General features: G+C 40.2%; 1 protein-coding gene across 4 annotated transcripts in view; it reads left to right on the top strand.

Annotated features, from left to right (window-relative positions):
• FGGY (FGGY carbohydrate kinase domain containing) overlaps positions 1-24,239 on the top strand; it is a 132,074-nt gene that overhangs the window by 12,064 nt on the left and 95,771 nt on the right. For all 4 annotated transcript variants that reach the window (XR_015805312.1, XR_015805313.1, XM_014870553.2 and 1 more), the window contains exons 3-5: positions 240-351; positions 2,144-2,295; positions 11,390-11,475. Coding sequence is in view for 2 of the 4 variants with exons in the window: in XM_014870553.2 (XP_014726039.2) it covers positions 240-351; positions 2,144-2,295; positions 11,390-11,475 (350 nt within the window). In the remaining 2 variants the exon portion in view is untranslated. The remainder of the gene's footprint in view (positions 1-239; positions 352-2,143; positions 2,296-11,389; positions 11,476-24,239) is intronic.

Raw genomic sequence — 24,239 nt, 5'->3', positions numbered from 1 at the left:
AGGTTAGTTACCTTTATTTACTGATACTTTTGTGCTTCCTGATTTTATCCATGTCTGTGGATAAAGACCTCTGAATTCAGATTTGACATGTTTATGATTCGAAGTTTTAAAGAACACTGAATTTAGGAAATCTCAGAGTTTGAGCTAACTTGTAACTCATTTTGTGTACTCACTAGTTCACATGGCACTTGCACAGGCATGGATATATTTGTGTTCCTGTGTGTTTTGTGTATTTTCAGGAAGTTGTCCGTGGAGTGGACGCCAGCCAGATCCGAGGGCTTGGGTTTGATGCTACCTGTTCCCTTGTTGTGGTGGATAAACAGTTCCAGCCTTTGGCAGTCAACTCTGAGGGTAGGGCTCCACACAAAACCTGATGTTACTGTGTGACTTTTACCACTGAGGGGAGGGAACTTTCCACGTCCTCCAAATGCCAAGTGGTGGGGCTGGCTCTTAGAGATGGAGATGACACAAACACTTTTTTATAAGAGGATTTTTTCCCTGGTTTTACTGTTTTAGTTTTACTGCAAAATTAAATCCGAGATGTGAATTACTTACTGTTTGGTTAAATATTTGGCATCCTAAGATCACATTCATTCATCTTGGCTCTGAGAAATTTCTTCTTAGGGAAATCTATGCTCATTTTTCTTTTCGGCATGTTTTCTTCTCCTTCAGACTGCACTGATCATGGCTTTTATAGTGTGTATAAATGCCCATCCACACTGGCTAAAGGAATGTTAAAAATGTTAGTGTTAGTGTAGTCTAACTGCTTGCTCTGTCATGGAGCTGCAGGCAAGAAGTTCAGTTTGTGCATTTTATTACACTGGTTTTCTGTCTTTGTCTAGGCCAGTGCTAAACTTCAGAAACAGTCTATGATCTTTTTCTAAAAATCTGGGGGGTTTTAATTAGTTTTTTGGTAGATGATTCAGGAGACTCACAAAAAGTCTGTACTTCTGTACTTCTTTTACCCAGTGAATCCCACTCAAGATTAGGTGTGTGCTATGTCAGTCGTTACAGAGACATAATCTTAATTCTGTGTATATTCTCTTTCTGTTCTCAGATGTGTTTGTCATCTCTTCCTATCCTTCTCAAAAAAAATAGCTTTGCCCCCAAAATGCCCTTCTCCAAATTTAGATCAGATTATTTTTTTTTTCAGTTTGAGAGTCTCTTACAATCTGTTCAATGCCTAATGATGTTTGGGGCTATTTTGGGTCTAATGAGTCAAATTCAGTTCTCATTTTTTGTGGTCTGATATTCCTGAGAACTTTGAGTTTACACAGTGGTGGTGCTAAACAACAAGACAAGAATTCCCTCAATACTGTAATGCTGTGAAGAGTCTTGCAGTGGTGGTGTTTCAGACAGTTTCACAGTTCTGAGTTGTATTTCAATCCATTTTAGAAATATTGATGTGCCTTACACTCCTGCCTTGTTTTGGACTCTGTTTTCAAGATGATGCTTGAGTGGCTGTGCTGTGGAGTGTGCAGAGTACTTAGCCAGGGAGGAATCTGCAGTGTCACCTGGATTACTGTTCCCTCTGTCTGGCAGGTCCTCTGGAGGTTAATTTGGATAAAATGTTCTTTGCTTCTTGTTCTCATTTGTGTGTGTTGCAGGACTTGCCAAATGCTTTTTCCTTGCACATCCAAAATCAAATTATTTCAGCAAATTATCTCCCTTGAAACAGTATTTCAGAAAGGAATTAGGGTGCTTCTTCTCATAACCATAGAAGAGGAAAGAGAATCCATGTAGCTGATTGAGTTAATTTCAGTTCACAACATAATTGTTCAGATTTTGTCACATTTTTAGGTTTTGGTCACCAAAATGTTCCTTTATATTATTTAACTAAGCATGTGAACTTTTTCAGGGTTCTTTGAGTGAAATACAAGAGAACATGGTGTTTCACAGTTCTTGGATGCTCACAAGCCTGATTGGTTTCAGTCAGCATTCTCAGTGCTCAGCATGTCCTAAAGTTGGTGAGAGAGCTAAAATTTTAGTTTTAGATATCCACTGTGAATTATTAACACAAACAGAATTTGAGTTTTCAGTGTAGAAGTGAAAGTGTGAAGCAGTTTAGAGCCTAGTAAGTTAAAGTGCTGAGCTGGGGTTAACCCAGAGCTAAAATAACTCTTTTTTTCTGTTTTCCCCCAAGGACAGAACCATAGGAATGTGATCATGTGGATGGACCATCGTGCAGCGAGCCAAGTCGAGCGCATCAATGCAACCCAGCACAGGGTTCTGAACTACGTAGGGGGAGCCATGTCTGTGGAAATGCAGCCACCCAAATTGCTCTGGATAAAGGAAGTGAGTACATTTAAAACTGGTGCATTTTTACTAGTGATTAGTGCCCTTTTTAATTCCTGAGAATGAGATTTCTAAAGCAAAAGTCTTCAGTCTTAGTGTTGAATGCCAAGGTGTGCAGAGTAAGGTCAGGCTAAAGTTGTGATTCACACCTTTTGAGGTTCTTTCTTCCTCTCAATTTTGTAGAAATATGTTTGATTTTATTGAAATAGAGTGTTCCTTGAGAGGAACATTCCATATGCCTTCCTTATCTAAGATTAGACATACATACAAATAGAGGTAGAGATAATAAATGAAGTATCCTACGATTTAGTTATGGAAGTGTATTTCCTACTCCACCTGGAGCCTGGAGTGCCAGAGGAGTGCCTTTGAGGCATCCAGCAGTGCAGAGTGTGATGGCCTTGGCTGCTGGTAGAGGAACTCTCCACTTCCAGCTTCATTTTAGTTCTGTCCCATCAGCAGGAATAAACTATGTATAGAGGGAAGGTGCCCTGTGTGTCATGTGGAGCTTTACCTCTGTCTGCTGTGTTTAAATTTGATGTGTTACAATGAAGTATGGCCTCTTAATAACAGCTGTCAGATAAAAGGAGAGACACTTGCCACTTCAAATTTTTATAACCTCCTCCAGCCTAGTTTTTTACATTTGGCCTCGATGATGCTCACTGTCATTTTAACGAAGCCCAAATATAAATTACTTGCTGTCAGTTTCAAACAGCCAAATTCTCCTGTTCTTAAAGACATGAGACATTATATTGTAACAAGGTGCAGATTGGGGAAAGTCAAAGGAATTATCTGGTAGAAGCAGGTACTGATAGATTAATGATAATAGAGGGTAATGAATGTTGATAGTGAAATATGAATATCCATCTACTACTTTTTCCCTTCTCAAGCTATGAGTATCATACATCAGTCATTTTATAAAGAATAAAATGTAGACTGTAAAAACATTAAATGAATCCTTTGCATTTAAAGCATTTTTATATTGCAGGGTCTGGGATATCAGTGCCTAGCTGCTCAGGAAATCCAGGTTATGGGGTGTCCAGATGTGCTCATGTGGAGGTGTGAGTCTGCTGTGACCTCAAGGCCCCGGACATGATTGCTGTGGTGTAAAGGGGAGAGCACTGCAGGGCTTGTTCCCTCCACGAGCCAGTGGATGGGACACAGGACTCTCCTGACCCCAGGTGCCAGCCAGCAGCAGGGATTTCCTGGCAGAAGAGTGGCACAGAACAAGGCTTGTTCACATGTCCCTTTTCAGCGCCTGACATACCAGATAAGGAGATTATTGTCCTTAAGAGAGGATTTTTTACCTCAGTGTCTGCCTGCTGAGCTGCCCACTCGACAGTTCCTGTGTCCTGACTGATCTGGGCATGACTCACCATTAAACTGCTTAAGCTTGCCCTGCTTAACTCAGGCACCTCAACACCCACAGCAGCACCTCAGCTGCTCAGGAGCAGTAATATTATCCTGGAGTGGGCTGTAATCTGCTGAGATTTGGTTAAACCTTTCAGCTCTGGAGAGGTGTGGGATTGAGTGGTTTTACTGCTTCTGTACTCCTTACAAAGTAGGAGGGGGAAAGGAATTAAATGAAGAGGGAGGGTTTATTTTGTATCCATGGCTTACCTGACATCAGGGCTGTCAGCAAAGGGTCACGTTGGCCTCTGACAGCTCAAACTCAGCCTCATGTAATGTAAGTGTCCTCACTTTTTGCCAAGAGAGGCAAATTTTACAATAACTTTGAGTGTCAAGTTGTTCGGATGAAACCGACAACAGCAATTTGCACATCTGTGGTTTCTCAGTGGACTGTCTTGAACTGGGCTGTAAATATAAGTTATTTAAGTCTCTTCAGATTTTTTGTTATCACTATTTTACATATCAATAAACTGTGATACAGATATTAAAAGTATGGCCAGCAAAAGGACTTACAGAATGGTATTTAATGATTCTTCCTGTTTTTTGAGTTGTATCATCTTTATTTTCTGTGTTTACTATATTTCCCAATGGCAGAGTGAGATTTTGATCTAGCTCACACACCACAGAGAAAATATACTTTATATTCTGACTACAGGATTATTTCTTAAGCTAGTGATAATGCAGAAACTGGCAAAAAGGAATTTTAGTTTTCAAATTCCATGGGAGAATTGCAAGATTAGCAGGTAGAAAGACACATTTTAGTTTTATTGTATCCTTTTCAACTATCTGAGGGGTTTGCAAAGTTGAAACTGAAATTTTCATTCTGCTTCTACTTAATTGTGATGACTGGTGTTCAGAAAATGAGTGCACTGTACCTGGTTTGACCTGGTTACTGCCTGGGAAAGTTTTACACAGTGCTCCCCACACTGTGCCTGGCTGTGATTGTGGCTTTGGCCTCTCCAGCTTTCCTGACTGTTGGGTGTAGTGTAGATGTTTTTTTTTTTTTCCTTTCCTTCCTTATTCCTTTCTGAGTATACCTCCCTAATGCTGTCATATATCTGACAGCATCCTAGGAAGTTAAGACAAAACCAGTGGATTGGGCACATTCTCTATGTCTGACCCTAATCAAACTGACTAAAGCAAGGTGTATCCAGAAGCTACTTTGAACCTTTGTTCCTTTGGTTGGCATCATGTTTCTTGAATGTTTTTGGTCAGAAGGCTTGACATGGCTGCAGCACATTCAACACAGGGATGTTTGTAAAGAAAGCAAAGCGGAACAAAACCACAGCCAGACACTTTGCACAGTCATGCTCCAGGTCAGCATGTACACCCTAATATATGAAGAATCACTGTTGACTTTTGCTTTGAGTTCTCTGGACCTTATTTTGAACTCCCCAGGAATTTAATGTTTCTGCTATTAAATGTTTTTGCTGTTTTCCCTCTGTACATCTGCCTGGGATTGGTGCTGTGCACATTCCACAGCTGCTTGCATTCATAAGAGTTTTGCAGAGAGAATGCAGTGGGGAAAAGTACTGCTTTATGTCTGAAGTGAAATAATAAAATAGTAGTTAAATAATAAAGATAAAATAAATAAAAGATAAATTCAGGAGATTACTAGATACACTTCTGGAAGGAAGTTATTTGAAGTACTGATACTAAATGATGGTTGGTCTGTTGTTACACTGTTACACTGTTATTTGTATTTACATTGTTACCAAAGCCTCCCTCTTCCTTTCCCTGGTGCCAGCCTGGGTCTGGAAGGCCACATTTGGAGATTCTCGTCTCATGTTTTGCCCTGGGTTCTCCTAACTTTAGTATTTGCAGACCTGATCCTGTGAGGAAGGGTCTGACATGGGTCTAATCAGCAGTGCTGGTAAGTTGTGAGTGATTGATTAGGGTGTCTCTCGAAGAAAGAAGTGGAATTTCTGTGACTTGAAGAATTTTCATCTAAGCAATTAAAAATATTTCTAAAGAATATGACTTTACAAGTTTACTTTGAATTGGTTGGAAGAGGAAGGAGAAGGAGCAAAGGATGAAGGTGGCTTACAAGACAGTTGGAGAGGGACTTTGGACAAGGGCTTGGGGTCACAGGACAAGGGGGAATGGTTTCACACTGACAGAGGGCAGGGTTAGATGGGAAGAAATTCTTCCCTGTGAGGGTGCTGAGGCTGTGGCACAGGTTGCCCGTAGAAGCTGTGGCTGCCCCATCCCTGGCAATGTCCAAGGCCAGGAGGGGCTTGGAGCAGCCTGGGACAGTGGAAAGTGTCCCTGCCCATGGCAGGGGCTGGAACTGGGTGAGCTTTAATATCCCTTCCAACCCAACCAGTCTGGGATTCAATTATGACCTAACTGTGCTTTTCCATTTCCATCACGTTGTTCCTGGAATTGAAGCTGCAGGTGACCTCACTCAGTGAGAGGAATGAGCTGACACCACTGTACAAGAAGTAGATACTGGTCCTTATCTCTTGTGGCTTTCTTCTTCCTTTCCCCTTTTGACTTTCTCCTTTTGACTTTCTTTTCCATATAATGTTTTCCCCTTAACATTTCATCTCCCTACACAGCATAGAGATGCTGGAGGCTTCAGTGTGTATTCTCTTCTTCTAGCTCATCATCTCTATTCCATTTTGAGCTTGAATTAAAAATCTAAATTTTTAAGGCCATAATAGGCTTTTTGAGGTCTTCTATTTGATTTGTATTTGCTTACATTCAGTTCAGTTAGATTGAGGCTGAATCATTTTACCCTCTGGCATCTCTTAGCATCCATGAAATTAATTGATTGGTCTTGATGCTTGTGATTGCACATAGGTGTTCCTATGGCAAAGCCATCCCTGCAAGTTTATGTGTTGGGTTAAAGTGTGCACATCTGTGGCTCACTTAGGAGCAGCATTGTATTTTTCTGCCTGTGTAGATCATGTGTGGTGATAGAGTCCAGTGTTAGATGCAAAACCAAACAAATATATGATTTTTTAATAAAGCTTGCTTCTATGCATGCAGCCACATTTGACTTTTGAATATGGTCACATGAATCAAGAATATCAACTATAAATGAAGTTGAAACAGAGAATCCTTTGACACGTATTTAGAAACTACCTGAAAGATGATTCTGACGAAGTCTTTCTGAAGCCAGTAAGGTAAATTTGAATATAACCTTCACTAAAAAGGAAAGTAATTCCTGGTTACTGGTTCTTTTAAAATAGCCAATTAAGTTTAATCCTTTTGCTGTTATTTCCTTATATTTTATTATTTACAATTTTTCCTACAAAACGTTATTGCAACAGTTTTTTACTTCTATAGTTGCAGGTACATTTTTGTGCAGTTTACTGAGCGGGTTCTGTAATTTTGGTGACTTTGGCTAAAAAAGTTGGATGTTCACTGCCTGACTGAGTGTGTAGGTATTTCTGGGGGATAGATGCCTGCATGTGAGCTGAAAATGTGAGTACATAACTCCTTGGGAATTTTGCTGCAGGAATTTGTCAGTACAACCCAAATGTACAGATATTAATGCTGTGGCAAACCAGTGTTAGAGCAATGAGAAGACAGCTCAAACACAGCAATGCAAGAACTGCAGGGAAGAATTGTCCAGTTCCAGAATTAGCCTGTTAGTATTTTTTTTTCCTAGAGATAGCAGAAGAAAAAAATGTTTACTAATTTCGGCTGAAAATGTTATTGTAGTTTGTGCCAAAACGAAAGGATGCATGTTATGTTTTCCTCATACTAATGACGTTGTAAACCAACTATTTCTAAAATATAGTCCCATTAAATCAGAGATGCTGAACTTTACTGTTTATTTTAAGTGGGTGGGGGATGTTGGACTAGGGGTAGGTATTTGCTTGGTAACTGCCTCCAAATGAAGTGCAGTGTTCTGTATTCTGTTTTCACAACTCCGCTCTTAATTTCATGTTTAAGAGTGAAGAAGAGCCTCCCTTTAGGAAAAAAAAACCCAAACCAAGTGACTGTTTAGCATCTCATTCTTCTGCCATTAATAACTAAAATCAATAGTCAATGAGTAGATTTTTTTTTCTGGCAGTCAGTGATCTTCCTATATGTTACAGTTCCCATCCTCAGAGCTGCTGTTTGATCCATCATCCTTCTTCCTTCTCTACACCCCTGACTTGCAGCTACCAGGGGGATCATTTGCAGGAACAATTGAAACCTCTCATTCCCTGGCAGTGGGGGGAAGGATAGTGGATGCAGTGGCATTAGCTTGGCAGCAGCTCCTTTGCTGGTGCTTGTCTTCTTCACTGCTTGCTGCCCTTGCAGCTGGCTTTTTGTCTTGTTGAATGTGACTGAATATTTTTCCATTAAAATGAATAATAAATTCTGTGTTAAATGAGAATGACTCCAGGCTGTTGAGTTTGGAACTGAACTCTTGTTTAGAATTGTTTATAAATGTTTCAACACTCTCTGTTATCACAGTCCATACACAGTGCAGACACACATGCATAAGCTGTACTTCACACTGAGTCTGGTTTTTAGCTGCAGTTGCTGCTCAGGCAGAGGTGCCATTTAGGAACAGCACTCACAGCTGGGAGATTTGAAACACCTGCACCTCTGAGCATGTCCTGCTTGGGCTGTCCCCTCTGTGTCTCCTCTCCTCTGCAGTGGGACAAGGCTCCCAGCAGGCACACACTGTCTTCCCAGCCTTGCTCCAGCTTCTCCAGCTCTGATTCCATGGGCCTGCTCTGTCCCTCTGCAGCCCTTTCTGGCCTGGGCTCTGGTGCTTGCCTGCCTATGGTGCCATGCCTGGAATGCCTCAGGGATTTAAGGATGCCTGCACCAGTGTCTGGGTGGTGCAGGCAGTTTTCTCCCCCTTCAGCAGCAGCCTTACTCCAAGAGTTTACTTTCCAAGCCCCTCCTCTCCCCCTGCCCTAGTTCCTGTCTCTGATAATTCAGTCAGTTAGTCTTTTACCAGTTAGAGTGCAAGTTGTGTCAAAATTGATCAGTTTGCAGCCATGGCTCTGGCAAGGATGGAATTTCTGCTCGTGGCCTATCCTGGGTGTCTGAGAATATCTCTATCACATGGCTTGGCATCCAGTGTGAAGTGTGGGAGATCCAAGTTGTAAATCCTTGCTTTGACTTGGAGCAGGGCATGGGACATGAGTTTTTAGATCCCTGTGAGTGTGTGCATTAAGTATTCCATTGTTCCCTTTCTTTCTTTCACACAATGTGCATTTGTTTTCTGTAATTTAGAAAAAGACACCCTATGTGTTTATTTTCAGTCCAGTGAAGAAATCCCTAATTTTCCCTTCTTGCCTAGGAAGATTAAAATACATTGCACTAGATAATTCTTAAACTCTTCAGCCCCAAGTATTTGGGATTACCTGTAACAATCTCAAAACATTATTCTGTGCAGGTGTAGCTGTTAAAGCAATCCAAAGCAATCAGAGAGAGAGATGAAGAAAGGGCACCCCATGAGTACCTCTGGAAGGCAGAAAGATTGTGAGTTGCTTTGCAAGTGAGTGTGGAGGGTGAGTCGCAGGATGTGAACACAGCATTGGGAACGTTCCTGGCTCTTTTCCACAATCCTTTTAATGTGGTCACAGACTCCTGACTGGGTGAAAATAAATTTGAATTAACTTCAGTGAGTGTCGAAAACATGGAGACTTTAAATTTGTTTGGAAAAAGCATAAAGGCATGCTATGATTTTTTTTTGTCTGTACTAATTAGTGATGACACAGCATCAAGATGGCAAAAAATGAATCATTTGGATGTTCATGAAACAAAGTATTTTGAGTGTCACTAACTTGTGGCTTTTGGGAATTCTTGAAGTAATAGAATAAGGATCCAAGGAGTATACTTGATGAAACAGATTTATTTGAAGAGGATGGTTACTCTTAATCCAGTTTCTTTTCGGATTAAAGTAACAGTCAGACTACTCCTGTTGTTTCTTGAAGGCTCTCAGGTATGTTAACAACATGTAATGACTTTTATTATCAAAATAATCAGGCTGAATGATCTTTGGGCTAAACTGTGGAGCACCTTGGCATTCATATAGGAAGCTAAATTTGATGTGAGTAGCAACCACATCAGTCACAGAGGTGAGCTAAACCTGAGAGGTCAGGAAAGACATCCAAAGGTTGTGTGTTTCATGTTGAAAGGTTCTAATCAGAGCATTCCTTTTTTGAATTCAATAGAAACCCAGTAAGTTCTAGAACCTTTTCAAAGTCCAAACTCAAAAAGTTTTAAGACAGATTATTGGCATGACTCAAAACGAAGCAAAATTTTGCTTTTTGGTACTTACCCAGTTGCACTTTAGTTTTTCAAATTTATAGATGCCATTTCAGCAACTTCCTGGACTTGCAAGATTTTGGTTTGATATCACAGAGTATGTAAATTACAGAATTGTAGAATCACAGAATGATTTGGGTTGGAAGAGACCTTAAAGACCATCTCATTCCAACTCCTTGCCACAGGCAGGGACACCTTCCACTGTCCCAGGCTGCTCCAATCCCTGTCCAGCCTGGCCTTGGACACTTCCAGGCATCCAGGGGCAGCCACAGCTTCTCTGGGCAACCCGTGCCAGGGCCTCCCCACCCTCACAGGGAAGAATTTAAAGAGCCAAATATTATTTCTCTAAAATGGAATAATATTCTCTTTTAGTTCAGCCTGTGCATTGTTGACACTGCAGGGAATTAATTTCTGTTCCAGAAAGACCCCAGAAAGGATTTGTGTTTCTAGTGCAGGAGCTGATCTCAAGTGAGAAAACTTAGCATTTTTCAGTTATTTAAGAAGCTGGTGGAGGCTTTTTAAGCAATCTTATCTTCCCGTGGAAGTTTGATTTGTGACCCTTGTGAGCTTTTGTTTAGTTTTGATATTCTCTACTTATTTTAAGTACTAAGGTCAGAGGTGACCATTGGGATTGCTTTGCAGGACAGCAATGCTCACTGTCTGTCACACTGGAATTAAACATTACTCCTGGGAAAACTTTCTTCCCATTCATCCTGGTCTGATACCTGTGGGTGGTGTGGAGATTGTACTTGTGGAAAAGTAGTTTTGAGAATATGCAGTGTTAACATAATCTGAAATCAGACTGAGCTCTGGAGATGGAAACAAAGACGTGGCCAGCCTTTTCTGAGAGTCTTCTTGCTTTCTAAATCATCATCTCTCTGCAGGTGGAAACTCCTTGTAAATGATCTGTCTTGGTAGAAGAGTTTTTTAAGAGTTTGGGAATGTTATATGGCTTTTCAGAAAGCCACATGATCTGCAAGCTTTGTTTGTGCACTCACAGAGCTCTTCGTGTTCTTCCTATACTTATAATTAACAAATATTAAATTTTAAATATTAAATTTTTAACATTTTAAAATCTTAAGTGGCTTATTTTAGAAAATGGAGCGTTTTTCTGGCAAATGTTTTTTTGATAAAGTTGTTGACTTTGAAACTGTTCTGCCAACGAGCAGCTGATGGGGAACAGAGACACCCCAGGTTATTGATCTGAAACTTGTGCCTTTATGAACTCTTCGTGGGGAAATTTGCTTATGATCAAATAAGGACATTTGATTTATTTTGTCTGCTGTGCTGGGGGAAAGGCTCAGCTCTCCAAGCAGTAAATCAGATACAAGAGCTGACTGGAAGATCAGAACAATGAAAATGCCATTTTTACCTAAATATCAGGATTTTAATTGCATTAAAATAAGGACATGACCATGCCTGACCTCTAATATCTGGCTTTCTAAACATATCTTTTTAGAACTTGCCAGAATCGTGGGAGAAGGTCGGCTACTTCTTTGATCTTCCAGATTTCTTATCTTGGAAAGCCACAGGTGTCACTGCAAGGTATGTTAATTATAACAGTATGATTTTGTCTATTTTCTTATGTACATTTCTGCTTTAATTCGTTCTGACTGGACCTGCTGTTATGTACATCTGTCTGTAATTCAGCTAGCCCCAAAACATCTTGAACCTATCTCCTGCCTCCATTGTGCATTCCTGAGCACAGAAGTTCCTGGGAGCAGTGGAATTCACAGATACAGTGCAAAATGTCATTTTGGAGCATAAATACGATTTCTGGAGTTTGAAGTTCCCGTGAAATACACTTCCAATAATTCTTTGAAATCTATTTTTGTTGACAAATTGATTGACTTTTTTGAGAATTGGAAATATGCACTTCTTTACCATGTGGGAAGGGTCTGGTAAAATCTAACTTAAAATGGTCACTGTAGCACAGGGCAGCTGTGCTGCTCCCCAGAAGCACCCTGGAATCCTTGCTGAGTAGTTGAACAAAACCCTCTGGAAGAACCCCTTAAAAATCTGGGTTAAAGTGACCAACACAGGTGAAGGGCGTTTGCAGATCCTTTTGAGAAGTGGGGGTCAGTATTATTTATTTAAAATCATGCCCAGTTCAGTGCAGCTCACAGTTCTTTCCATTGCAGTTTGTGGAGTGGAATCTGTGCAAAATGTAGTCTCAGATGAAAACTGGCCACAGGAGAATTTTAGTCTCTCTGGAAATGAAGATATGATACCTTCCCATCAAATACAGTTCTTTTTATTTGAGTGCCCTATTTCTCCCTAGTTAGTTTTTCTGATTGACAGCTATTGTTAGAGCATTATATATTATATATTCCTTGCATTATGCAGCAGGGAAGTGCTATGATTGACTTAAAAAAGGCAAAAAGAGGAGTTGTGCAAGGACTTGCCAGATGATAATTGATAAATGGTGTCTTAAACCTTCCTTTGGATTTTCAGTCAGATTTTGCTGTCTAACTCTGTATTATATAACAGAAGAACAACTCCCACCCCACAGATCTTGGAATCTAAACAGTCCTGTCACCTGTCCCAACCCTACCTTCAAGAAGATAAATCCCAGGCTCTCAGATGATATTCCAGGGTCTGCATCTTGTGAAAGTACTTGAGACTTTGATTTAGCATTAGCACCCTTTGGTCAGGGCATGAGGTGGGGGAGGCTCTGAAAAGGGAGGGCACAGTGATCCTGACAGCTCCACGGTCCTGCCTGGCTTGGGCTTTGTGTCCTTGGCTGCAATTTCCTGGAGGTGAAGCACAGAATCTCTCTGAAAAAAAAACAAACAAGAGTGTGAAGGATTATACTCAAAAGTTGAGATGCCTGAATTTAGACTGGCAAGTTCATTTCCTTAGCAAGGATAATGCCATTACTCAAAATCTTTTAATTGTATTGATGAATGTTCTAAGGGAGAAAGGAGTGTTGGGAAAAGACTCTCTGGATAAAGTCTTCTATTTTAAATAAAATAGCTCCTTGTACATCCTTCATTGTTGTCTTTAATGTGCTCCCCAAAATCAAGCCCATTGTTTTGACTCCAGTGGATTGTCTTGTAGGGTAACAAAGAAGGAAGAAAAAGACAGAAAATAAGGACAAGAAACATTTTGCTGGAATCCAACTTTATATTTTTTTTCTTTCTTTGCTTTACCTCATGTACACCTGTTTGCTGAGAATTTTCTTGTACGTGGTGAAGTCAAGTAATTTGTCTTGCATATGCTCATAATACAGGAGAAGTGTGAATTTATCAACTATGGAATTACTACCTCTCACCACCCTTTCTGCCTTTGAGCACAAAGGAGTCTATTCACAGGGCAAGACACGGTGTTAGTCACTGTGAATCATACAGAACTTGGCCCTGATAAAAGAAGGATTTATTTTTTTTAAATTTGTTTTGGTGATGGGGATTTTACCAAAATAAATGCTATTCTGAAGGCACTTTTATAGCAAAGACCTTGCTTCTTTAAATTTTTAAGGGGCTCTCTAAAACATTTTGTATGTTTTTGACATTTAGAAATTCTGTGAAGTCGTTTTGCCTTCAGTGAGGTCACTGTGCACAAAGTTAAGTAGTGTGTGACATCGGAGTTTGATGTATTTGCAAAGCAACTCTTAATGTGTATTTCTAAATATGTAATGCTTTGTCTTTCACCTTTCATTCTGCTGGCTTGAACTGCTTTGTTGCCAAGTTTTTTTTTCCAGTGGACCTACAATAAACAATAAGTGTTTTTTACCTCTGAGATGGAGGCTCAGACATCTTCTAGGTTTTACCTCCTGACTTTGAAATTGCTCTGTATCTCACTGAACAACATCTACTCAACATCTACGGTTGCAAAGGATGAGTTCCAAATTTTTGGTTCCCATTGTTCTTGGAAAGCTGTTGCCTGTAATGCTCCATATTTAATGTAGTTATGTTTTATTATTTCTGCTTTGAGCTGATGAATGACCATTGACTTGTCCTGAACAATCCAGGCAGCTGACTCTTCTGCAATAAAAAAAAATTACTGACAGCTCTTTAGTTAAAAAATTTAAACTTAGGACTTCTCAGCTTTGCCCCCCAAAGTTGCAACAACGAGTTTCAGTTTTGCCACTTGAACACTCAGTTGTCTTCTCTCAGAAATGCTGTGGTGGAGAGAAGGAGCTGTGACAGACACTTAGCTGTGCTTTCCAGAGGCTCAGCACTTCTGCTCGTGCTGAGTGTGACTCACTGCTCTCCCTCCCCCATCCAGAACCTCTGGTAACCTTTCCTTTATATGGTACTTCGGGTACAGCTGTCTTCATAAAATCTAAACTCCTCTCTGCTTTAGGTACAGGCTACTGTGTTATGGATGGGGAATTATTAGCAGAGATGCACATCTGCAATCTCAGTGTGTTTCTGGAGCCTTGTGAGGGATTACATTGCAGATAAGAATAGGGCTGAGCTGTTAAACTGAGTGGAATCCACACACCAATTTCTCAAAGGTCATGTGTGTTTAGACCCAGAATTCTGCTTCGGGGCCATTTCCAATCATAGGCAACTCACTCACTACAAAATGAGCTAGTGTGTACTGGAATTTAAGATGAATTCTAAGAAAGAGAGATTAGACCTGTGAAGGAGGATTTGGAAATGTAGGGAATAATGTCAGGCTGACATTATTGAGATAGAGGGTGTCCAGCATTGTGCTACAAGCCACCTCCCAAAATGGCCAAAAAAAGTTGGAACAAATTGAATATTTATGCAGATTATGTTTTTTCATATTATTATACTCTAGATATATTAATATCTGAAGAAAGTAATGTGCTATCTAGCAGAGACTTTGTCTCCTCTATGAATTTGACCCAAATAATTTTCTTATGAAAATACTTGTCCAGTCAGTCTTCAGCTGCTTGCCATCATGACATGGGAAAGGGTGGAACAGATGTTTCATATACTTCACTTTTCTAAATGATCTCCTTCCAACAGATCTCAAGATCATGAGTTTTTCAGTTTTATAAGAAAGAAATTCATACTGTTTATGGTAGTGATGGACTGCAAAGGGAAAAGCAAATGCTTGTAGTTGATAAAAAGCATTTCTGGGAAGCACATGACTAATATTTGTCTGTATCTCTGTGAGAGAGGGGGATCTCTCTTTAGTGTAGTCTATTTTCAACAGGAAGATACTTGACAAATTGTTTTCTTTCATTTATGAGTTTCTTGGCTTGTGCACGTTTAAGTAGCTGGCTCTTTATGTTAAGCAGTCATTGAGTCCTTAAAGTTTATTTGTAACCTGTTTTGAGTAGCTGATGATTGGGGCTCGAGATGGCTCCGTGTCACTGATTGACTTCCAGAGAACTCCCTGGACACTGTCAGAGATGAGCAGGAGTAGAATCTGGTCCCTTGTTGAATTGTAATGAGGGAAACTTGTAATGAAGTTACATTAAATAATAAATAAATAAAGCCAGGGAGGTGCTTTAGAATCCAGGAATCTGGATTCTGGTCTCTGCTCTGTGATGTAGAGAAGTGAATTAAATCTGTGTCTTTGGAGGTATTCAGGCAGCTGAATACATGTGAGGATTTGATGTTTGTTCATCCCTGTGTTTGTTCTTCGTCTGTTAAACTGATGTATCCACACACTCTTGGAAGGTTGCTCACTTTTACTGCTGTGAGGTCTCTCGTGGCTGTGTCAGTGGAGCCCTCACCAAATATTTTATCCAGAATAGGCTGGAAACTTTGAGGAGGGAGAGCACTTTTGGAAGAGGAGCTTATGTTTAGAGGCACTGTTGAAAAAACAAACCAGTGTGAGTTAAACGATTATCTGAAGGATGTCTGTGTCCTTTTCAAGGATTGGGCAATCCTTTCAGAGAGATGTGGTAACTGCAGCAGCACAGACACCACTTTTTGGGGCCAGCTGCCCTTCCCTTCCTTCCTAGCCCTGCCATGACTAATGGATACCCTTTGGCTGGGATCTGGCACTTGGATTCTTGTTGATATTTTGTGCCTACTTCAAAAGATGCCTAGTCTAAAAATCAGGCCTTGTTTCTGGAAAGAAGGGGCCTAGGGAATATTGCAGAAAGCTGTTGTGATTAGTGCTGAGCCCATGGGGCAGTGACAGTATCCTGAATTGCACTCGGGTGTTGTGTCCTGTTTATGAAATGAAACCCAAGAGTTCAGACATGCAGACTTGTTTAGAGAAGTCTCTGGAGGAGAGAGAATTATCTTGAAAGGCTGGTTGGGAGGGGAGGGATGGTGTTTTTGTGGATTGGACAAAGTACCACGAATTTCTTGTCGTGAAGCCAAAAGCAAGTGTCCCTGTGATGGTATGTTTGCCAAATGAGAGAATTCTACTGCTATCAGGCTTTTAATAAATTCAAAACATGTTCTTTGGAGACTGGTGACACACAGACTGATCCAGAAAATAGGAAATATGTAGCTGGAAAAGATATCAGGACTGTGAAGGGCAGGTGCAATATGGGCCATTACTGTTAGATATTTTTTTTTAAATTTAAAGCCGGTATGTCCTTGAATCTACCGAGTAATCTGAAAGAGTTCTGTGTGCTGAAGAAGAAAATTGTCAGCAGGTCTCGTTAGTGTTAGCCAGGAAGCACACAGGCAAACAGGAAGCTTTAGCTATTGTTATTGTACAAGTGCCCTTTACAAAATATTAGCAAAAGAAGCTTAATGTGTTTTCCACAAGAACGGGAGCCCTTCAGAGTGTCTCACTGTATCTGCCCAGTGAAGAAAAACTGCACTGTCCCCTTCCAACAGCTTCAGACATACATTGAGAGGTTGTGCTGCAGAGGCTTGCATTCAGATCTTCAAATATTTACTACTTTATTTTTTGAAGTTGTTAAGATTGTTAATTAGCTGTGACAGTATCTAGCCCTTCTTTTTCTATTGTGTTCATTTGCTTCTAAAAAAAAAAAAAAAGAAAAAAAAAAGCCAGCTAGGTCAGTATAGAAAGGATTGGGGGCAGTGGATGTATTCCTGGCAGTTTGCCACAGAGACACTGAACTGAGCCAACCATGAAGTCATCGTGAACTCAGGGAGTCTCACTAATCCAAGGCAATGTGTCTTAATTTGACAAAGCAAAGGCTGCTTGATAAGCAAGCCCAGCTAGAAATGCTGTGAAATGGGGGTGTTTGTTAAGTGGAGATTGTGCACGAGAAATGTGGTGATATGAAAGGAATCATCTTGGTTTCAGGTCCTTCCTCCCCCAAGCCCAAAGGCAGGCTTGGCTCCCTTCTCCCCTGCAGCTTGGGCTGTGCAGTGGCTTGATGTGAAATTTGAGAAACATATGTAGTTTTCTATTTCAGGAAAATGATCTCAGGGATTGAATGTGTGTTTTGTTGGCTGTTAAGCTCTGATCTTGCCTAGTGTGGTAGTTTGAGAGTGTGTGTGTATGTGAGTGTGTGTGCAATGGTTAAAATGTACTCCAGCACTTGAAAAACATAATAATAAAAACAAATCAGAGTTCATATAGTCATTGTTGTTAAAAGGCTTATTTCTTCAGTCTCAAAATGCAACATCCAGCATCTTAAGAAGACTCCTAAATAACTGTACTGTGCACATCAGAAAATGCCATTTATTTTTCCATAATAGTCGTTAACATTTACTTGAGCTGATGAGTGGTGCACACACAGTTTCTCATCGAAGCAAAGAAACTCTGTTTAAACAACCATTTCATTGTTGGTCCTGTGCAGAAGCAATGGAGATATATAAGCACTGTAATTATTAACTTCTGTGAGGTTGAGATGACAATCACCCCTTAATAATATTCATGAAGAGATGGCTGGCAGTCTGAGATTCCTCTTGCTGACATCCTCACTAATGGTGAGATTGGATAACTGTTCTTCACTGGGGCTGGGGGGGGAGTAATGAAGGAGGTTGTGGTGTTACAGCCTTAAATTCTGAGGAAAAATGAGACATAAACCACAGAGGAATTTGTTGTCTTTCAGTTCTCTTAATCTCATTTCTTTTACAGTCATTTCAGTTCTCTTCAGAGCCAGGGTGGGTGTTCAGAGTGTTTTTTTTTTTGCATTAGCTCCTGTGAACACCATCAGGGATCAGACTCTCATGGTACAAGGGATGTAATAAACAATCTGTCATCTCCTTTGAACTCTTCCTTATGTGAAACCCTATGGAAAGCTCCCTTGTCCCCTGTGAGATTGGGTCTCTGTTCAGCCAGAGCTGTGTAACAATTGCTTCCTTGCATAAATTTGAACCAGATAAGAAAATAGCCATGTTTATGAACTCCTGGGTCATTTACAGCCCCAGCAGTGTTTTGGTGTGCACATATATAATGCATGTATTCACAGTAAATTCTTAAAAACCACCCCCTGAAAACAATAACATTCCAGGAGCGTTCTCATCCAGAGAAGGGAAGAAAAGCTATGTAGCATGAAGTCTGTGCATTGTATGTGTACATACACTGCTTAGAAGTATTAAAACTGACAGAAATTTATTATCCCATAAGGGCCTCTTTTGTCTTTTCTTCTTTTTTTTTTTTTTTAAAGCCCCAAACCTTTACTCCTCTGTGATACCTTGCATATGAAAGAACCTTCATAAATTCAGCCCTTAAATGTGCTCTTAAGCAAGAAAGTGGCATTGTTATTTTATAGCTGGGAAAAGAGCCGTGTAATTTGAAGGGTAACATTCTTTAAGTGTTTAGCTGGGCATCCAGCTTTCTGTCTAACTTGCAGTGAGAATTAAGTGTCATATTCCATAGGCATTTTCACAGATCACACTACAAATTATTTATTCTGGACCAATTCTTCCTCCAGACTTCCCAAACAAATGCTTTTCACCACTGGAGTGTTCCTCCTCTGCCTCTCACTGTAATACATGGCTGTAACAACAGTCTTGGCCTGGAGGGCAGTTTACCTACAGCTTTGCTTTATTTTTTTTGGCTGACTCTCTAAATCTGCTTTATGTTAGTAACTTTCACTGGAAATTCTCTGCGTGCTTTAGGATGACACTGATGGTGTCAGGGTTGATTTACATTATCTCTTTAAAGTAGCATTAGCTTGCCTCGGACTTTTTCTCTTATTTGTTTTAGAATTCATGTTCTCCAGAGAGGAGCCTTTTAACTATGAAATGTAAATAACCTGACAAGGAAGACTTCAAAAGAAAATGAGTCTTTGTCCATGGCAGTGATACCAAGCTTGCCAACTCCATAACCTTTAAAACAGAGCACTTTTATGCTTGACCTGTCATCTGCCTATAAAAATAATCTTAGATCAATGATACAGTGCTTTCAAGAATGTGTCTGAAGAAAGCAGGCACTTCTATGTATGTGTTCTGTCATTTCTTCATTGTGATGGACCATCTGCTGCTTTAACTCTCGATAGGATCTGGTTATTGATTCGGTGTAAGTGCCTGGCTCTGCCTTTTCCTTGCTCTGAGGTGATGAACACTTCTACTGCAGCTTGCAAATTGATGCTGCCAGATAGCCAGCCCGATATTATATAAATATATAATGTGTTATATGAAATCACCAAGGGTTTGTTTTTGCCTTTCCCCATTCTTTATTCCAGTGCCATTCCATTAAGCTGTTCTTTAGATGAAAGGTTGTAATTCAGTCTTCAGTGGATGAAATGTATATGTACTTATGGAATCAAAGACATTCCAAGAAAGGTTGTTTATTTTCTTACTACCTTCTTTAATTAAATGTCGATGGTAGGATTCTGACTGTCTGACTTCAGAGAAACAGATGAAGCAATAATGCTTGTGGTGTGATCCAGCAGGGAGGACTGGAGTTATGCTTCTATACTGCATGCATAGGAAACTCAATTCTCCTGTGGATAGGAGAGTTGGAATTTCAGATTTCACCATGGCTGTTGGTTTAATTTTAACGTGAAGGGGAAGTTCTGGAAGTTCTGTTTTATATTTTACTATTATGTAACTTCAGATAATATTTGAGTTATATATCTATTTGGTTCAGCTTGCTGACACTCAGCTTGAAACTGGAGCTGGGAATCTCAGTTAAAACCCGTGTTTGTCCACTTTATTTAATTTCAAACGCTCTGTCTCAGACTTCTCAGCCTGAGTTCTGAGCTTGCTGCTGTTCTGCAGTGTGGATGTACCCTGGGACTCTCCAGGGAGGGGATTGGAGAGCACAGGTGTTCCTCAGAGAGCTGTCCCTGTGTTCCCTGGCAGGCTGGGGCTGTCCCAGAGTCTTTCTCAGGATCCATGTGCCAGTGTTGGAGTAGAAAATAATTTATGGAAGGTGACCCAGATATTGCCTTTAGTACCCATGCACAAGGACTTTCTGTCAAAGTGAGAAAGACAATAGGAAAGCCCTTCATGCTGTTTGGGAAAAATATGAGGATGTGCAGAGAGATATGCCTGTTATATCCAAAACTCTCCCCACCCCCAAAGCTCACCTGCATTTATCCATACATAGTACGCGGAGTTAGGATGATGGAAATAACTTCAACTTTCACCCACTGTAGTTTGAAACAGTTTTGAAACTATTTAGATACTCTACTCTCCTTCCAATCTCATTTTCCAAGGTGAGCTCATTCACCTGAGGAATGAAGCTGGATCTGCACAATAAGGTGTTTTCATACGTAATTAGAACTGATAAGAGGGGGAGAACATGCCACAAAATACAAAGAAAACTATTTTTCTGTGGTTTCCATCTTCTGAGCTTCCCTCCATGAAACTATTTGGGAGTTTCTGATACTGGTTTGTCATTGTATATAAAATACCTCAAACAGACTCCTTGGAGAAAAAGAAATACCATGATGTGACTTTACTTTCAGGAAAGAAATTGAGTGTTTTTTCTGTCTTCATGGAAAAAGTAGGTGTGGTGTTGTCCTTAATTCCTTGTGCACAGCATCTGTACAGGAGGTTGAGCCCCAGAGTGCTTTCATCACCCTGCAAAGAAGGGAAAACAGGGAATGTGTAAGAGCATGATACACTGCTGGCACCTGTTCTTTATATCCGTCCCATTCTTGCCCTCAATTCCACTCCAAAGCTCTGTGGGCACATGTGCAGTCTGGATTTAGTCTCCTTCACAGATGGCATCTTTCATGTGCCATCTTGGGCCATGCTGCCCATGAGACAGATATAAATATATATATATATATATATATATATATATATATATATATATATATGTATATAACATTTGAATGTGTATCACAAAGACAAAGTTCAGTTCTTCAGTGCTCACCATTCCTCATGCTCTTGCCCCAGTAGCACCAGGTGTAAATCTAACAGGGGGGCTCTCCAGAGGGATCCCAGTTTGTTTAAGACTTTCTGGGTTTGTATATTTTGTCCTGTAGCAGCTCTTCATTTTGTGTGTAAGGACAGTTCATAAACAGATGTTGAATCTCAACATGGTGCCTGCTATTTCCTGCTATTTCTGTCCTGCCTGGAACACAGACAGTCCTTATTCACACCAGTTAGCTCCACTGGTAATCTCCCCAAGAACATTTCCTGATACCTCTTTCTTTTTTAGGCTGTCTCTTTAAATGTGGATCAAAGGAAACTCATACCTACTTAAATGTTAGGAGATTTCTGATTGCCCAACCTATCAACAGACATATTAATTAATTAAAGTAGGTGCTCATTTGCTTTGGCACAAACAGAGAATGGAGGAGGTAGAATATAAAGAATGATGTCCAAACTAGCACAAATTAACCTTGTGATGTGATACCTGCTGTGCTGATGGAAATCACTTCAGGCTGATTAAGGCTTCATCCACTATCTCATTTGCTTGTTGGTTTATGTGAAAGGGCCTCTATTTGTGTCTATGTGCATAAAGTAGGGACTACAGTTTTACCTCATTAAATGTGAAACTCTGCTTGGAGGAATATTGCTCAAGAAAACCACATCAGGCCAAGGTTTTGAAAATGCAGACTTGTTTAGAGAATGCATTTTAATATATTGAAGCCTGAAGCCATCTACCTATGCTCCTGAGAGCTCTACCTGAAAACTTTCAGGGCTGAATAATTTAAGGTTTGGGTTTTTTTTTCATTCTTTCTGCAAGAAATACTAGTCTGATGTTTTATTTTCTTAAAGTCTGAACTCCACATAACTTTTTTTCAGAACTGTTTATCCTCACTCCAGACATGAACCTTGGAAAGGTGGCAGAAAAAACAAACAGCTGCTGTGTTTTTGGGCAGTCTGCATTCCTTTAAACTCTCTGAGATCAGACTTGTGCTGAGATTTTCAAATTATTTGTCCTAGGGCTTAACCACTTTCACTCCTGCTTAAAAGTCAGTGAATTTGCCATACTGGTGCTTGTGAGAGCTGTCATGCAGAGCCTTAATGATTCAAGAACTATGAATATATGATGTGTTCTTAGGGCTTTTTATTATTGTTTCATTCAAACTTCACCTACCTCCCTAATCATCCTTCCATTTTTGGACTCCAGTTCTTTTTTTAACTTAAGCACATTGCTTAAGATATTCTAGGGAACTTTGTTTGGATTTTGGTTTTGGGGGTAAATTTGATACATATAAAAATGTTATTAATGGACCAAGGTGGAGGTAGAAAAAAGACTGCCACATTCCCAAGGCCCAGAGTCAGAAATTATCTGCTCAAGTTTGGCTTTCCTTCACAATTAGGAGACAGGAAGAAGAGCCACTGACCCTGTGGCAGCATTTTGTGCCCTCTTTATGAGGTCTCCAAAATATGTTCTGTGAAGCTGGTGGAAGAGTCAGAGCAAGGCAGGCTTGTGTGGTAAAAGCATATTTAATGGTTTGGGCCCTCATATGGATTTTCCTGCAAGAGAGATGTGAAGATGCTACTTCTTTTGTGCCTTTTAAGTAGCCTAAGTACCAAGTGTGTCTTGCAGTGCCTTTCCAGAGTGCAGAGATTGGTTGTACCAGGTCACTATTCTTGTGAGATGGGTTAAATCCAAACGTGTGTTTACTAGCAACTGGAATGGACAAACAAAGCAGTCAGGCCAGTTCTGAAGGGCTTTTCAGTTAACTGTGCTCATTCTTTTCTTTGGGCCCTTTTCCAGCAAAGCACTTAGGCACGTGCTTAAAGTTAAAGCCTGTGCTTAAGTGCTCTGCTGGTCTGGGTCCTTTATTTGCTGTCCAAGCATGTTGGTATGAACAGGCTGTTGGCTCTAGGAATGTTTGGGGAACTGTTCTTCTTACACTGCTCATTCTCCTTCTCTGAACCTTTTGGCCACCTATGACCCAGAAGATTAATTTATCCTTTCAATATGACACAGAGAACAATTTGAAAATGGTATTTGAAAACCTGTATCAGGTTATTGATTAGTTGGTACTGATTGTGAAGAAACAGTGTATTTGGAAAAGTCAAGGTCAGTCCAGCCAGTGTTTTCCTCTGATGTCTTGCTGGCAGCATTTGTCATATGACAAAAGCTTCTTCAGACTGTTCAAGCACTATGGATTTAGTATCCAGAAAATTCTCCTTAAGTAACTACTATCTTTTAGTCACTTGTTATTTTTTGATCTGTATGCAGATTTGCTTGTTTATTTATTTCTGGTTTTCACTGCTGTAATCCAGAGTTGCCAATCTCTGATTCCTGCAGGCCAGCAAGTCTTGTGCTGTCCCTCCTCATCATTCCTGTGCCATCCATGGCAAGTCAGGGCAGGAGAACTCAGTTAAATCCAGGCCTTGGGATTTCTCTCCAGGTCTTGCAGCAGTGAAAGTTCACCTCTCACCTCTAGAGCCATACACCAAGGAGGTGATTTTTTTTGTGAGGGTGCAAACCACTTTGCAGCAATGAAAATGGCAGAATGTGCAGCCTGATATTGCTGACCTAACTATGGAGGTAGCAAGGAAAATCCATATGGGATAAGTCAAGCACAGTCCTGCAGTTGCTTCTGCAGACATGTGACTTACAGAAATGCCCCAGCTGACGTCAGAGACACTTTTTGTTCAGGTCAAGTTACTCACACCCATGTCTCTTTGGGACCAAGTTCATAAATGAATAGTTTACAAAATTGCCTTTGGAAATTTCATTCTTAATTTCTCTCAAATAAAAATGTACAGGCTCTCTATGAACAGTGCTTTTTTTAATTCCATCATTTAATTTGGAAAAACACACAAATGTGGAAATTACTTTTGTTTTTTTTTTTTTCATTAGAAACATATACACCATTAAAGAGGGAATAAAACATTCCTTTTTTTAGGCATCTAACACAGGGATTTTGAATTGACTTTTAGTCCATTCTTCTCTGTGCTTGCATTATTTGTGAGTATATTTTCTGCAAGTATTGCAGTGTAGTTCAAGTTCCAAGAAGGAAAGACAGATATTTTAGTGTTGTTAGGGCTGCATGAAAGGGTTCATTAGCGTTTAGAGCAGTGGTAAACTCCACCCTGCTGGTTCAGCCTCACCTTTCCCAGTGCTGGGTGTGAGACAAG

This window comes from Sturnus vulgaris, chromosome 9 (genome assembly GCF_052056855.1).
Source record: "Sturnus vulgaris isolate bStuVul1 chromosome 9, bStuVul1.hap1, whole genome shotgun sequence".
NCBI lineage: Eukaryota > Metazoa > Chordata > Aves > Passeriformes > Sturnidae > Sturnus > Sturnus vulgaris.
This window is presented reverse-complemented; position numbering and strand designations above follow the sequence as displayed.